Raw genomic sequence first — 17,335 nt, 5'->3', positions numbered from 1 at the left:
ACCAACATATATATATATATATATATATATATATATATATATATATATATATATATATATATATATATATATATATATTCAATAAAACACATCTTTAAATAATTCAATTTTACACTTAGATTAAAAATTAATTAAAAAGTCTCTAGCAATTGTTGCGTATTGGCCTCGCTTGTAATCATTCGGTAACGTTAAGCTACCTACCTATAATACATAGGGGCGCGTCTACAAGTTTTGCCCGACTGTCAAAAATGCTAAGGCCGGCGCTGCTTCATGTTTCAATAACATTTTAGAAAAATATCCAAAGTAAATTTTTGAATAACTATAATATAACAGAATCAATAAAAGAACTGACCAATCAGTTTGAGGCTCGTAAATAATTACAAAATTTTTAGTTTTTCTTTGGCCCGGAGAAACGATGCCGATTTTTGAATAGCTCCCGGTGCTTGAGACACGGCGTGTGAGGCTGCTCTCATCATCTCTTGGCTTGTATTTGTCAATTAAGTATTTGCCGAGCTTGTTGCAGAACGGTTGTGATATAACGGTTGATATTTTTTTTGGTTCTGCTGGGTATTTGAATAAATAGGTTTGTTTGTAAGTTCTTCTGAATCTGGGTTGTGCTTGGCAGTTTCCTTTAATTGTTCTCCGCCAAGGTCGTCTGAACCAAATCTTCTTTTTAAAAAATTGACACCAGAAGAAAATTGTCTTTGAAAGTTGTGTAAGACATTAGAGAATAGTTTAATTTTGTAAAAAATGATCAAAGTTGATAATTTTGCAAATAAAGCAATTTTCATTCAAAAGTTTAGATAGAAATTGTATACTATTAATATTGTTATCGTTACATCAGAGTATATATAGGGAAAAAAGAAGAATGAAATGAACATGAACAGGAACCGCAAGATCTATGCGTTAAAACAAGCAATGCGTAATATATATATATATATATATATATATATATATATATATATATATATATATATATATATACATATATATATATATATATATATATATATATATACATATATATATATATATATATATATATGCGTGTGTGTGTGCGTGCGCGTGTGTGCGTGTAAGAACAGTAGGTCTACAAGAAAATATAAAACGACTGAATTGAATGGTTCTTAATATAATACACACACAACACACATACATAAATATTTATATATAATATAAAAAACGGTATGCTCAAATAATATTAATTAAATATCTACATTTTAAGCTATTTTTTAAACTTTCAGATAATAATTCAATAAGTATGTAGAAACAAAACATGCAACGCTTGCAGTCACTTGGTGTCTACAAAAATCAATACTTGAACCACTTGAACGAAAGCGAATATACGCGCATAAAATTATTTTAGGTAATAAATTTTCGCAAAATGATTTTAAACAATTTCAAAATATTTTTTAGTTGGCGTAATATTAAACAACATAAATTTTAAAATCTGTTTAATTATCATAATGATCTTTTTTGATTTTCTTAGCAAAAGTTTAAAAAATATTCAATGCAAAAAAGAGATAATTTTTGTTGAGCATCAATATTTTTGTTCACAATTTTGTTTAATCGTTATCACTAAATGCGTTTTATTTCTAATAGAATTTAAAGCGTGAAATCTTTTTTTAGCATTTATTGCTATCATCAGTTTATCTAGAATCTTTTGTCCTGGTTGAACATAGTTTTCAATAAGGTAAATGTATATATAAAAAGAATAAGTTACGCTGCGTCTTTATATTTGTTTGTCCGTTTGCTTTGTTTTTTATCTGTTTGTTCTTGTTTTTTTATTTCATTGTTTGTTTATTTGATCTCAATGCATATTTCGTATCGATTTTTGTCTTTCTGCGCTAACCCTCGTTCTAAGTAATTCTGTTCCCGTTCCACCAAACACATCTTGTAACAGAACCGATGGCTAATATAAATTTTCCAACCACTTCGTTACATGATTATGTCTTTCTGATCCAATGACCTATTGTGTAGCTGTATTTTGAATACGCTGAGCCTTTTTAATCACACCAGCATCATAAATCATAAAGTTACAATAGTCCAATCTAGATAAAACAAGCGATATCACCAAGTTCGTGATAACGCGGAAAAAATTTATTGATTAGGCTTAATTTTTGCAGCTGTGGAAAGTAAGTAGACACGAGTTTCACCGGGAAGCTATTTACTGGATCCAACCGGATTAGTTCTTTTTTGTTTGGATTTGATTCAAGCGATTTAACTCCAACCAGTTATTTATTTTTTCAAGCATCTTTTCAACCCTAATAAAAAAATTAGAATAAAATAGATAATTGTTATTGTTTTAACAATTTTCAAGTTAAAAAATTTTATCTCCTGCATAAACTAAATCAGCTATGTATAAAATATCTATGCAATCAACATGAATTATTTTTAAAATACGGTTTTTAAAACAACCATAAAGCCATTGTTAGGCTAAGACTCGGAACGCGAAGCTATACAATGGAATATCTCACAGCTGCTACGCAGCCGATTATGATTTTATTTATATAACATTTATGTATTATCAAGATGGTAAAATAAAATTTTCAAGTTATAACACGATTTAATTCAAATGATCAAAATCAAATATATATTTTTAATAGTTAATTCTATTATAATTATTGTGAATATTAATTACTATTGCGCCAAATTTGTAAATTTTGAAAATAATCGTTTATTTGTGTCAAAACATGTGAGAAAATATAAACTTTTGGACCATGACAACAATTGGGGAAACGTCATCAGTGAGCATCTTTTAACTCGAAATACTAAAAAATACTTTATTCCATTCAGAAAGTCTGTGAATGTTTCTTCCGAGGAGTTTTACATACAAAATGACAAAAAGAGGATAGATTTTTTCTTTAAAGAAACATCAATTTTCAACATTAGACACAATTCTGATCAGTTAATTACTGCAACAAATAAATTTGTAAATTGCAAACTTATTTTGAATGGTAATAAGGATGAAATCAATAAAGCCAAGAAAATTATGGTTAACTTACCGAAAATTCCGATTTTTGAAGAAGCGTATTTAGAATGGACCAAAAATTGTTCACAGTTCAAGCATGATCGGGGTTACATTAACACCGCATTATCAGATGAAGAAGAAAATTTTCCTCTAGCTTTTAGGTGTCATTGTTTTTTTTTATTAATACAATTAACTATAAAAATTTATATTTATAAAATGTATTTCAACAGTATATCATCATATACAGATATTGAACAAACTGAACGACTTTTACGAGCTATTTACCATCCACAAAATCTCTATTGCATCCACATTGACATCAAATCTTCCTTTTTGTTCCACAACGCTGTTAGGTCAATTGCTAACTGTTTTCCAAATGTGTGGATCGCAACAAAATTGCATAAAATAAAATGGGGAGACATTAGTGTTATTTTACCAGAAATCAGTTGCATGAGAGATCTCTTAAAATACTTTAAAGGAAAATATAAATATTTTATAAATCTTACCGGTCAAGAATTTCCATTAAGAACCAATTTTGAATTAGTTAAAATTTTAAAAATTTTCAATGGATCAAACGATATTACAGGGTCTCAGTTGAAGTCAGTAAATAATTTATTTAAACATTATTAAGGCTTTTTATCTCGTTTCAATCAAAATAACAATTTCAAATGTTCGTTGCAAAGAATGGATGTGGAGCGCGTAAACTATGTGTGGAAACATCGGTGGAGTAAAACCTACCAGCAGACAGTTCTTTATAAAACTCAGCAAAAAAAGAAACCTTACGAATTTCTCAATTTGACGTTTTACAAAGGAGAAACGCACGGACTATTCGCGAGCAAAATGACTGAATTCATTATAGAAAGTAAAGAAGGTAAAACATTTTTTGATTGGTGCAAAGACACTGGACACGCATCAGAACATTATTGGAACACTTTGAACTATAATAAATTATTTAGAGCTCCAGGTGGGTACGAAGGTATGCAATTTAGATGATTTGTTCATTTAATAATTTTCACTCACTTATTTCAAAATTAAATAAATTTCAATTTGAAGGAGATCCATTAATAGCTGATCAGTATTCAGTTCATCCAATAATACGAGCTAAAAATTGGGTAAATGTGAATAATTATCAGTGGCCGTGCAATGGGAAAGTAGTTCGTGGTATCTGCATTTTCGGAATAGAGGATGTACCTTGGTTGTCTAAACGCCCTGAATTATTTGTCAACAAATTTCATCTTACGTATGACTATCTAGGATACGATTGTCTTGAGGAAATTCACAGAAATAATACACTTACCGGAAACAATTATTTTTTTGAAGAAAATTTTTATAAAAGCCTGCCAACTGTAAAATACAGTCGAAAAAATGGTTTTTAAACAACAAACATTTGGTCATCTTGAATATATATATATATATATATATATATATATATATATATATATATATAGAGTTATTTCCTTCAATTAATTATTGTTTGTCACTAACATACTGCTTCACAATTTTTTCTAATTTATATGTTTTCTATAAACATTTTAATACATATTCAGATATACTGTACAGTTTATAAATTTATGTCAAAGGTATTCTATAAATTCTATAAAATTGTGTCGATGGTTGGTGTTATTTTTTTCAAACGAAATTTGTACGTCCAATATGCAACAGATCAACGCACGAATAAAACGAACACTTATCTGACATTAAAATAATTGCCAACATAAATCTCATTATTTCACAATAACTAAAGATATTTTATAGTAATAAAATTAAGATAAAAATTCAGTTATCCGAAAAAAATGGCGTAAAGATAGCCTAGCTGAGCTAAAAAGCCGGAAATTTGCACAACAACAACAATGTTATCTAACGAAAAAGTTTTGGCTTTCCGCTCAGGGCTGTTATATTTTAATCATTTAAATAAAGCCAAACAGCCAGTTTAGTTATATATAATCATTTGGTAAAAAAAGTTTGCAACTACGTGGGGTATAGTGTTCAACAACATTTGTTTTAGTGATAACCATAATTGTATAAATGAATAATATAATATATAATATATGTAATATACGTATTATAAGTATATATTCATATATATATATATATATATATATATATATATATATATATATATATATATATATCAAATTTATATAGATTTGTTCAATTCATATGGATTTTTTATCATGCCTTTGCTGATGACATTAAGATATTGGTTACCGTCTAGAAATGAAATCGACAGATATAATGAATGCATGACGGAGATTGGTCATTGAATGTCAAATAACTCATTAAAATTAAACCAATGCAAAACGCAGTTGCTTCCTGTTCGGACGTGACAGCAGTTGATAAAGGTGAACATTAATGCTATCAAAATAGGAGATGTCAAATATCAATCAGTACAACAGCTTCCAATCTTGGGGTTCTTGTTGACAGCAAACTGTCCATGAAGGACCACATCAAAATGATATCTAAGGCACCTAAGAAATTTATATCGAGTTAGATATTTGTTAGACAGACCAACAATGGAGGGTTTAGTCCATGCTTTCATATCAACACGGCTGGATTATTTTAATAGCTTGTTTTATGATCTGCCTATAAGTTCAATTGCGATTCTTCAGTCTGTTCAAAATAGGGCTGCAAAACTCGTATCCGGTAAATTAAAATTTGACCGTGTGAAACCAATTTTAAATGAACTGAAACGGCTGAAGGTTGAGAAAAGAATTATTTTTAAGATCGGGTAATCGTAAACAGATCGTTAAATGGTTTGTCATCAAGATATATCTCAGTCAAGTTTTCTAAAAAAGAGCCAGCTCCAAATTCGTATCTACGATCGGATAATAAGAATTTGCTGGTTGTTCCGTTAAGACGATAGAGGTTTGCTTCGAGAGATATTGCTGTTGCTGGTCAGACCATCTGGAACAGCCTACCGGCATCAATGAGAAGACCTTGAATTTGTCTTTCTTTGTTCAAAAAAGAATTGAAAACTTTTTTATTTTTCGCTTGAATATGTTTGTTCTTTTATATATTTAGTTTATGCACAGTAACAACATAGTTTTCAGTATTACTATAGTATATTGTGCATGCTTATTTATTTATTAGTGACAATTACGGACAGTATAATTTTGTTAAATTATTTTGATAGCGCCTTTGGAAGGTTTTAATTGGCGCTATATAAAATTTTCTCTATAATATTAGTATATATATATAATTATTTTATTATTTATAGCACACAACCCATACAGTACAGTGCACTGCAGTTGATGAGTTGTAGCAAGGCGGGGCAAACACTCGCTTACATTCTTCTCGCTCCTGTATGCAGGTAATAGCTCATATTTTATTTTATTTCATTTCAAATTTATAACTGAAAATTGTATTTTAATTATATTCTACTATGGCTACACTGATAAATTATAAAACAAATTGAATGTTAGCTCTTAGCTCGTTTTAACGTTAAATTTCAGTTAGAAATCGAAAATTTTTACCAGGAGAACAATTTGCTGACATAAGCAAAACTTTATTTTAAGAAAATTAAAAAGAATTACACTGACATCTGGAACTTCGTAGAAGTAATAGATTTCTGTAAATTATAATTTTAAAAATATTTGTCAAGTAAATAAAATGAATAATACCGAACACTAATTTGTTTGAAATTAATTATTAAATAAAATATTAGCTAATGGCTGATCCTTTTTAAGTTTTTTGCTTTGCATTTGAGCCAGAGAAACCACATTGATTAACTGAGAATACGTAAAATGTTTGCAGTCGTTTCGTTTGACAAACAATGTTAGTAGATAAAATGAACGGAATAACAATAACATAGTCATAAACGATGGTGCGTGAAGTTAGGCTTGCAGACTAAACAGCCAAAAATATGTGTTGTTTGAACAGCAGGCAGAATTGATGTTCAATTCTAAAAATCTATCGATGATAAATCATTTAAATTTTTACCAGAGGATCATTAACGTTCTTAGAATTTGCTATGAAAAAATTGTAAATTTTACTATGTTTACTTTTTTTGCCAGTTATTATATTCAAAAAAAAATTTGGTTATAAATTTTAAGAAGTCTACTAACCATAATTAACCCACATTTTTGCAAGAGATTCGTCATCGTATTATCAATTTATATGGTACAATTCATATTGTTACAATATTTAGTTTATTGTCTATCATTTTTTTTCATTTTAAAGACAAAATTCTTATAAAAGTATTGTGATATAAAAATCTGCCGATCATATAATTTATATTATACTTTCGTCACAACAATCTCATTCTGTAATGTAAAAAGAATAATGTCACAATATTTAGTTTATTTTTTTATGATTCTTCATTTTCTTTTTACAAAAAAATAAACTAATAGCATTTTCACCTTCTAAGTATTTAAAAAATCTACCAATTGTATAATTTTCTATTTTTACTAAAGATCCATCAATGGAAAATTAATCAGGGTTGTAAAAATAATAAAACAGTGTTTAGTTTATTTTTTATAATTTTATTTCGTTTTTCACAAAAAAAATCATGTGCTACTAGCGTTTTAAATATTTCCCAACAATTTATCAATAAAATGTTAATTTGCATTGTGCACAAAATTATACTGTAACGGCGACCGTTATTGTATTATTTTTACATGTGGATTAACATTCCATTAATAAAGTTTTGATGAAAATTAGATAACGCAAACGGAAAATTCTTTTTAATTATTTAAAAGTCCTATCAGCATATTTATTGAGCAAAACAAAAAAAAATGATAAAACTAAACACCGTGACAATATCATTATAAGGACACAGATTAACGTATCATTGATGAATTTTTAGTGAAAATTATAAAAATTAAGCGATTGGTAGATCGTTAAATTTTTTAAATAATAACAAACTCTATAAGCATATTTTTTGGTTACAAACAAATAACGAATCGTTGAAAAAAGCAAAACGCAATAATATTTTACAACACAAATTTAGATTGTAATGATAAATTCTTAATGTAAGTTGATAAATTGTATGGGCGGTTGATTTTATTTTACATCAATACTTTTATATGACCTTATTTAGTATCTTTCTGGGACAGCCGTTTGTTTGAATAAACGAGTTTCTTGACCCAAAGGCCAAAATATATAAAATACAGATAACACTGATTTCGCCATTCCTTTTTTGGCTCCGCCTGCCTTCATCTTAATCCATCTCTGGTCTTGTCTTACAGGCATAGCTCAGTTATAACTTGCTTTGTACGACTGTTAACACTAAAAACTATGTATTACATTTTGGTTTATACCCAAAAATGAAAATAAAAAATAATTGATCTTGTCTAATTTAAAAAATTTTTTTGTTTCAGTATGGACGAAAACAGTTTAGAAGATTTTTCACTAGACAATTATGACTGGGAAAATTGGCCTCCGTGTATAGAAAATGATGTCCCAGCTGATGATTCATTCCATTTTACATTTACTGATGAGTTACTATTTCAAAATGCTTCCGAGCTATCATCCAGCAACGAATATTCTGCTTCGTCATTCGAATCAAATAGTTCAACCTGTTTTTTTTCTAGTGCTCGTGATTATGAAAACATTGACAATCATCAATATATTTATTCGACTGAACAGAAGACGCTTTCTTGTTCTTCTTCCCAAAAACATGTTAATATTTCATCAGAGCAACTAGCTAAACTAAAATTTAAAGAACTCAAACGATTATTTAAAAGTTTGCCAGAAACCAAAGTTCAAGAATTGAAAAAGAAGAGAAGGCAATTAAAAAATCGAAATTATGCAAAAACATGTAGACACAAAAAGATAACAAAAAATGTCAGTTTGGAGGAAGAAGTAAAAATGTTACGTCAAGAGAGAATACATTATGTTAACGAAATATCCAAGTATAAAGAAGAAATAAAACTTCTGAAGATGAAGCTGGAGATCACCGACAGGGCTTTATGAATTATTTATTTTTAATTTTGTCTTTTTCTACTTGTTGACATCTGCTTTATTTATAATTTGTGCATTGTATTGTTTATGTTTTTTATTAAAATAAAAAATGGTGTGGATAGGAGCAGCTGTAGGGGAGGAGGAGGCTGCATTAAAAATAAATTTTTGTAACTGATAATTTCATTTTTTAAGAATTGTTATAAATTAACAGTATTATTTACATATATATATATATATATATATATATATATATATATATATATATATATATATAATTTATGTACACAAACCTCTTAGCTATTTATTTTTACACTTGCACTATTTTTCAACCTGTCAGTATTTATACAACTGACAACATACTGTGATAATCTTATAGCTTTTTATTCAACTGTGATAATCAATGCATTATTTCATGTATATTTATATATAAAAACTTGTTTTGCTGTGATATTGGAACATTGCAAACTTTTTGAATAATTTCTACTAAATGATTTGATCTAAGTCTTACAGCAGGTGGATCAGTGCAATACGAATTGTCAACCCATAACCTAACCGATAAAGGTAGCTACATTTAAGCATTTCTTTAATTAGTTGATACGTTTGCGTAAATGAACTAAATATGAATTAATGTTGCAATAACATACCAATTAACTTTTATATTCAGGATATGGGGCAGTTCTCAACACCAAATGTTTTTATTTATTATTTTTAAATTTATGAATAAAATGATTGATAAAAAATCTCGTGTCATTTATTTGAAATTATATTTAAAAACAAACGGTAGGCCAGGTCAAAGTTATTTTTTCCATAAATAACTGTATTTGTTTACATCGAAAGAGTCCAAGATTTCATTTTCGCTCATAACTGTTAATTTAGGTTTTCTTTTAGATTGCCTGGCTAATTTCTCCTTTTCTGACAATGTTGACAAATCTAACGGCAACTGAAAAAATATTTCAAAGCTCTAGTTAGAAAAATTGTATTTGTAACTAAATAAAAAAAAGCAAAGCTAACCTGAATAATTCTTCTTGGCTCTTTATACCTTAATGTAACCATTGAACCGTTTGGATAAATCAAGAGAGTTGGGTAGACCTCAACATAAACTTTTCGGTTCAATCTGGAAACTGCGGCTTTGTGAGAGTTAGATCTGCTTCTTCATATTTAAATAATAAATTTAAGTGATAGCCATTTTAATATATTGAGAAAGTTGGTAAATGCTATATCTTAGTATGGTTGAAAGTTTTGATGCTTGAAAAACTTGTTACAACGCAAGGGATAAGCCGGTTCAGAAAAATTGGATTTTCATAAGTATTTTTAGATAAGCATAGCGCTGCCAGGAAGTATCATCTATAAAATTCTTTTTTTTAATTTTATCTAGAAATTTGTCGTGAATAAGAATTAAAAAGCATGTTTGTTTTCGACCCTACCAACTTTGAGGCTTGTAAGTAAGTTTGAAAACAATGTAGATCGTGACGCTTCAACATCAAGGCTGTACAGACTGAAGTGCGAGAAAAGTATTTAGTGAAGAATAGATCTCAATTTAATTTAACAATCTAATATGATATATATAATATAAAACTCATCTTAAATTTAAATCCCGCTGAACAGAAAACATATGTTTAAATTATGGCTGTACCGGCCGAAATTTGACTCTTTTTCCTAATTCTGTCCAAATCCGGCTATGGCCAGAAATTAAACCATATTTCAGATTTGTGCCAAAATATTTTATCAAAATTAATTATGTATGTATCTCTAATTATGTGTGTATATCTGTACCTACGCCTGTATGTAGGCATATACACATGGTTCGTTCACATGTGAGGATGTATTAAGTGGCAATAATATTACCTCCTGAACACCTATCAATCACTCGCACAAATCAATTAAAAATATTAGGTATCACATTCACCTTCATACTCAATAAAGCACCTCATATCAATCACATCATCAAAAAAGGCTTTCGAACATTTCACGCACCGTTCTCATGGTCTCAGGCATCAAATTATTCGACACGACATCACTGAATCACTCATCATTTCACGCATCAAATATGCAGCTCCCTCCTGGTCTGGTTTTGCAACACAACAACTTCAGCAACTACAATCTCTCATCAAAAAACTAATTCGCTTCAACTATCTACCTGCATCATATCTTACTGTCACTCAGATATTCAACACACTCGATTCAAGGCTGTTCAAGAAAGTAGAAAATAACAACCACGTCATCCATCCTCTACTAACACCAATTAAAACTACAACACACAACCTTCGTCAGCGCAAACATAACTAAAGTCATAACTAAACATAACTAAAACATAAACATAAGTCGTCGCCCAATCTACATACCAGGAAAAGACTTTCATCACAAGACACCTCAAACATATTAATACTCACTAAAACTTTATCATTACAGAACTAGTTTTTATTTATCGATCACCTCACTAACCTACCATCAAACATATTAATACTCATTAAAACTTTATCATTCACAAATCTAGCTTTTATTTATCGATCACCTCACTAAGTCATCATCTAGTCTATTAATTTGCCGTTACTTCATTTTATACTTCATTGTCAATTACTTTTCTTTTATTTATTTTATTATTATTTATTTTATTCTAACTTATTATATTTTTCATGTTTTAACATTTTCTTCCTCACTTTTTGTATTTATTTACTCACTTATTTGTTTAATTTTGTACTACTGCCTTGCATGTTGTTACAGTTTCGGCGTCTGTCAGACCTAATTTTTAAAAAATAAAAAAAGTGTATATTAATCAATAAGCGTATTGTATTTATGAAAAATGATCTGAAACGAGAATTGCGGTTGTATCGCTTAAACCATATGATTGATATGACTAGAGCGTATTTACTGTTAAGTTGCCGAACCAATTTCAAAAAAATTTTAAATTTCAAAACATGTTAACACGTATATTGTATAATCACACATTATAAATCTATCTATATTAAATCTACTATAAACGTACGTTTTCATGTATATTTGTTTCTATCTGTATGTTTGCATTTGTTAATTGTATCAACTTGCATACATCGATGAAGAGTATTCAAGTATTAATTCAATTTGCATTGAAAATAAACCAATTTGTTAGATTGATAGGGATGTAATATAACCGAGTTTTATGCGTTAGCCCAGTCGGTAGTCTAGAGGTGCCATGTCTCGGGCAGTTATTACGGGACTGCCTGGTTCAAATGCTCTGTCTGAAGCTCAAAGACTATCATGCAATATGCGCGTGAAATATAGTGCTGCTTGTGCATACGAAATCCGTGTGGTGTAGGTAGTACGAACTTTATGGCAGAAAAGTTTAACTATTAGTATAGAATGATATGTAAGCTACTGTGCTTATATCTGAACTGCATAATAAAACGAAATAAATGGAATATTTGTATACATTAGTATCCGCTAAAATTAACAGAGAAATTCTAATTTAATTAGTAAATAATTAAAGTTAATTTATTAGGTTAATGACAGGGATGTAATATAACAAATTTTATGTCTGTACAACAAGAGTAGGCTAGCTATTAGCTAATGAAGCCACAGACACGATTACAGCATAAAATGTAACCAATGCATAAATCTGGCTTTGGTCGTCATTGTGCCTGTGAAGCCGGCTGGAACAGTCAAATCAAGTACAGCTCTAGTTATAACATAACATAACAAATGTTGATAATGATTCAAGAAGACCAAGCCTATGATAGAACCACATTGAGATACTTGTATTTAATCTTTGCTAAATGTATTCTGAAATTATGGGTGAATTCATTCCTAATCATATCTTCATTCAATTTGTTCCACTCATTAACGATTAAGTTGCTCAAATTTTTTGTTTTATTGCTCCTGTGCTTCTTATGAATGTTTTATATTCATGTCCCCTTATTCATTTAGCATATCTTTACTTCATTTAATCATTCTTGCTTGTCTTTTTTTTGAAATTTTTGAAGATATCGTCTTTTTTGTAATTTTATATTTTAAAGCTTAACAACTATATTTTCTGCAATTTAGTTTTCTTTTATATCATTTTTAGAATCTTATTCGAAATCTAAGTTGTTTTTTCCCAATGAATTTTCACACTGATGAAAAATCACTCCAAGATTATTTTTCCCTTTACTTGTCTTAATGAATATTACCAAGTTTCATTATACTGTTACTGTTGCATGATTCAATTACATAGGCAAGACTGCACATTTATTCAATACAATAAAACTTTTATTGACATTAAGCATCATTTGATGATGTTCATCCCTCACATAGTTGAAAAAGCATTTACTGTTAAATTTGATGTATTGGGTAGGTTTCTTCTAATAGTTTTTAATGGCATCCCTTTAGTTTAGCACAAATAGATTCCTGTTTTAGTTTGTCTAAATTTGTTTTCTAGCTACTGCATTAGCACCAATATTTCTGTCTTTGTAGTTTATTAATATTGTATTTTTTATACTTTTTAATTTTTATTTATTTACATACCTTATTAAAAATAAACAACCCAGTTCCAAGGAAAGGAAAAGTCATAAAAAAATAAAAAATTAATAAAAATCATAAAACTATTTATTTAATAATTTATTAAAATGGAATCTGCTAAAACTTAAAAAAAGAAAAACCATTTCTGACTGACATTAGAGATAAGCACGAAAAGCAAATATCCTTTTTCATAAACGAAATTAAGCAATTCATAGTTTAACTTAAGGTAAAGTACAGGGCTTAAACTTAATAAAAAGTTAGTTGACATCAAAAAACATATTTTTTATGTGAATCAGAATGTGAACTTAGCCATGACGACCGACCTATATAATATTAAAGGAGAGATCGTGAAAAAGAAGCATGCTCCAGCTCAACGCGAGGCAGTTCTATGTGCTTAATTGAATTTATAATATATATATATATATATATATATGTATATATATATATATATTTATATATATATATATAGATTAGTTAAAAAATAGAGCCTATATTGACTGTTTAACAAAGCATTGTCATCATAGAAATAGAAAAGTTGCCCATATTCATGATTAGAATGTGTGTTAGGTTTTTTATTTATATATTTCAGTGACGTAAATGTGAGTAAATAAGCTGATTTATAAATATACAAATTAAAAAGAGTTAATGTTTATTACACTTCTAAATTCAGATAAATCAACAACACAAAAACAGCTTATGTTAACGTTTAGCGTGATGGCGGCACGTTTTCTCGGTGGTTTTGTAATTTGAGTGGTTTCTTATTTTTTGCTTCTGAACAAGTGAGTTCTCTTCTTTTTTACTATGACTATTTTTTTCTATATCTCTCTATATCTTTTTCTTTAACTTGTAAATATTATTATGTCTTATTCTAGAGACTTTCTCTTAAGCCTCTCTAACACTTCTTTGTCTCTGACAAGAGTAGTTCGGCGGCGAATTTTTTACTTTAATCTTAGGTCTAATAATAACAATAAAAACAATAAATCTAACTCTAACAAAAATATAAATATAGTTAGTAACAATAATTATATTAATAATAATACTAATAGCAAGTATAATAAGAATAACTTTATTAAATCCCACTCTAATGTAATTAATACTAACGATAAGAATAATAATTCTAATTCTATTAGTTTAAATAATATAACTAAATTTAGAAGTACCAATATCCAACCTACCTCTACATTTTCACTATTTAATATTAACATAAGATCAATTAATAAAAAATCGCTCTATATCCATCAAATAATCTCTTCCTCCTTACCTGATTTTTTTACTCTTACTGAAACTTGGCACGAGGACTCTAACTCTCCCTCTCTTATTCTTGCTACTCCTGATGGTTACAGCTTCCTTGAACTCTCTAGACCTCCAAAAAATCTTCTATCATCTTTTCATTCTTCTTATGGGGGTATCTGTCTATTTTATAAATCTCTATTTACTGCTTCCATTAATACTTCCTTTAATTTTTCTTCTTTTGAATGTCTTGCTGTATCTCTTAAGTCTTCTTCTCTATCTTTTTATATTGCTGTAATCTATCGCCCTCCTTCTTCTTCACTCACTTTATTTTTAGACGAATTCTACTCACTCGCTGAATCTCTCTACTCTTTTTCTATTCCTTTCTACATCTCTGGTGATTTCAACTTGCACTTCAATAATTTATCATGTTCTTACACTCGAAGATTTAATGATATTTTGTCTCTTTTTAACTTAACTCAATATTGTTCTTTTCCTACCCATACTTCTGGTAACACTATTGATTTTATTATACCTTCATCTTTTTCTAAGCCTATTAATATCTCTGCTAGCTCTGTTCCTTATTCTGAACACCTTCTTATTGAATCTGTTTTTTCATTAGATTTTCTTCCTTCAAAATCATTTATGTCTATTTCTAAAAGATGCTGGTCTTCTCTTAATAAAGATATTTTGCTTCAATCTTTTACTGAAACTATTTTTGATACTACCTTATTTTCTGATGTTGATGATACTGTCTATGCTTTTAATATCTACATAACTTCTATTTTTGATAAGCTTATTCCTCTTAAATCTTTTACTTATAGGCTCTATTCTCGTAAGGCTCCTTGGTTTGATTATGCTTGTGTAGAAGCCAAGAAAAGTGTCAGACGACTGGAGAAAGCCATCTAACTCTCTTTATTCTATCTATGAATCTGAATTGATTAATTATAAATATCTACTATTCTCTAAACACTCTACTTTTCTTAGAAATTCTATAACATCTGCTTCAACATCTAAAAATAGGTGGTCTGTTCTATCTAAACTTCAACATAAAAAATTCTCTCACTCATCGTTTTCTGCTCAAAAGTTTCATGACTTTTTTGTAAATAAAATTACTTCTTTAAGAACATCTAATTCTAATTTTTCTTCTCATAACTTCACTAAACTTACTACTGAATCTTTTTCTGTATTTACTCCAATAAATCTTTTAGAACTAACTAAAATTATTAATTCTATGTCGTCTACAACCTGTTCTCTAGATCTACTTCCTTCTAATTTACTTAAAGAATTTTCTTCAATATTTTATCCAATCATTCTCAATTTAGTTAATTTTTCTCTTTCCACCTACAAATTTCCTACTTCTTATAAGAATTCTATTGTTATTCCTATTCTTAAAAACTCATCCTTAGATCCTACCTCTTTATCTAATTATAGACCTTTAACTAATATTACTTTCATCTCTAAAATTATAAAAAAAGTAATTTTTAATCAACTGTCATCCTATTTAAACTTTAACTCCTTGCTACCTGTATCTCAATCTGGTTTCAGATCTGCTCACAGTACTGAAACTTCTTTACTCAAAATACACAATGATATCCTTCTCTCTAGTGACAATAGTAATCTTACTCTTCTTGCTCTTGACTTTTCCTCGGCTTTTGATACTGTTGACCATACTATTCTCTTGAGACTGCTGCATTATTCTTTTAATATTACTGATTCTTGTCTATCTTGGTTTTCTTCTTATCTCTGTAATCGTTTTTCTTCTGTTCTCAATAATTCTACTTCTAACTCCTCTACTCTTACTTTCGGGGTACCTCAGAGTTCTATCCTTGGCCCTCTTCTATTTATACTCTATACTTCTGAACTACCTCGTATTATTAATAACTTTTCTTTCTCTAGTCAACTATATGCTGATGATTCTTACATTTATACTTTTTTTCCTCCATCTAATCTCAATAGTGTTCTTCATAATTTATCTCTATGTCTTTCTTCAATTATTGCTTGGTCTGACTCTATGTGTCTTAAACTTAATCCTTCTAAGTTTGAATTAATTTGTTTTAATAAATCTAAACACTCTATTACTATTCCTCCTATTATCTTACCTGATTCTAAAACTCTTGATGTCTCTCATAAGTTTCGTAGTCTAGGTTTTATCTTTGATTCTACTATGTCTCTCTCTTCTCAGATTAATGGTGTCGCTAGAAGCTCTTACTTTCATCTACGTAGAATAAAAAAACTTTTGCCTTTTCTTGATGATCCTACTCTTCTCCTTGTTACTTCATTAGTCTTATCTAGGATTGATTATTGTAACTCGCTCTACTATGGTCTTTCTGACTCTATACTCTATCCTTTAAGTAAAGCTATTAACTCTGCTGTTTGTCTAGTTGCTCGTGTCCCTTTCTTTTCTCGTATATCTCCATATCTTGTTCTCTTGCACTGGCTACCTATAAAATATAGAATAATTTTTAAAATTTACACGTTCAGGTATAAGTCTCAATCTAAATTATTTCCTAAGTATTTATCAGATATATTAATTGAACCTAAACGCCCCGGTTTACGATCGTCTTTTTCTCGCTTTTTCTTAACTCGTGTTAAACACTTTTTGACAAATCTGCTTTTGCTTTTTCTGGTCCTTTTCTCTGGAATTCTCTACCTACTTCTCTACTTCTCCATCACTTGCGAAGTTCAGAGCGGATCTCAAGACCCATCTGTTTTCAAAATTCATTGAGGAGCGCTGTGAACATCGCGGAAATAGCGCTTATA

At 29.0% G+C, this 17,335-nt stretch overlaps 3 protein-coding genes across 3 annotated transcripts; 2 read left to right on the top strand and 1 right to left on the bottom strand.

The window, feature by feature from the left end:
- Positions 1 to 2,935: 2,935 nt before the first annotated feature.
- Positions 2,936 to 4,248, top strand: HELRODRAFT_141556 (hypothetical protein; the record flags this gene model as incomplete). Its single annotated transcript, XM_009010852.1, has 4 exons — positions 2,936 to 3,132; positions 3,202 to 3,574; positions 3,668 to 3,947; positions 4,073 to 4,248. Coding segments are annotated over 4 exons (1,026 nt in total), but the record flags the coding sequence as incomplete, so codon positions are not given.
- Positions 4,249 to 8,290: 4,042 nt separating this feature from the next.
- On the top strand, positions 8,291 to 8,884 carry HELRODRAFT_158888 (hypothetical protein; the record flags this gene model as incomplete). Its single annotated transcript, XM_009010851.1, has 1 exon — positions 8,291 to 8,884. The coding sequence occupies one exon, from the start codon at positions 8,291 to 8,293 to the stop codon at positions 8,882 to 8,884; it is 594 nt and encodes a 197-aa protein (XP_009009099.1).
- Positions 8,885 to 9,668: 784 nt separating this feature from the next.
- Positions 9,669 to 10,012, bottom strand: HELRODRAFT_63394 (hypothetical protein; the record flags this gene model as incomplete). The annotated part of the gene is made up of 2 exons (XM_009010850.1): positions 9,669 to 9,812; positions 9,884 to 10,012. Coding segments are annotated over 2 exons (273 nt in total), but the record flags the coding sequence as incomplete, so codon positions are not given.
- Positions 10,013 to 17,335: the final 7,323 nt, after the last annotated feature.

This window comes from Helobdella robusta (assembly GCF_000326865.2).
Source record: "Helobdella robusta unplaced genomic scaffold HELROscaffold_1, whole genome shotgun sequence".
NCBI classification, from domain to species: Eukaryota; Metazoa; Annelida; class Clitellata; order Rhynchobdellida; family Glossiphoniidae; genus Helobdella; species Helobdella robusta.
Note: the sequence above shows the minus strand (reverse complement) of the source record. Positions and strands in the feature narration are given on the sequence as shown.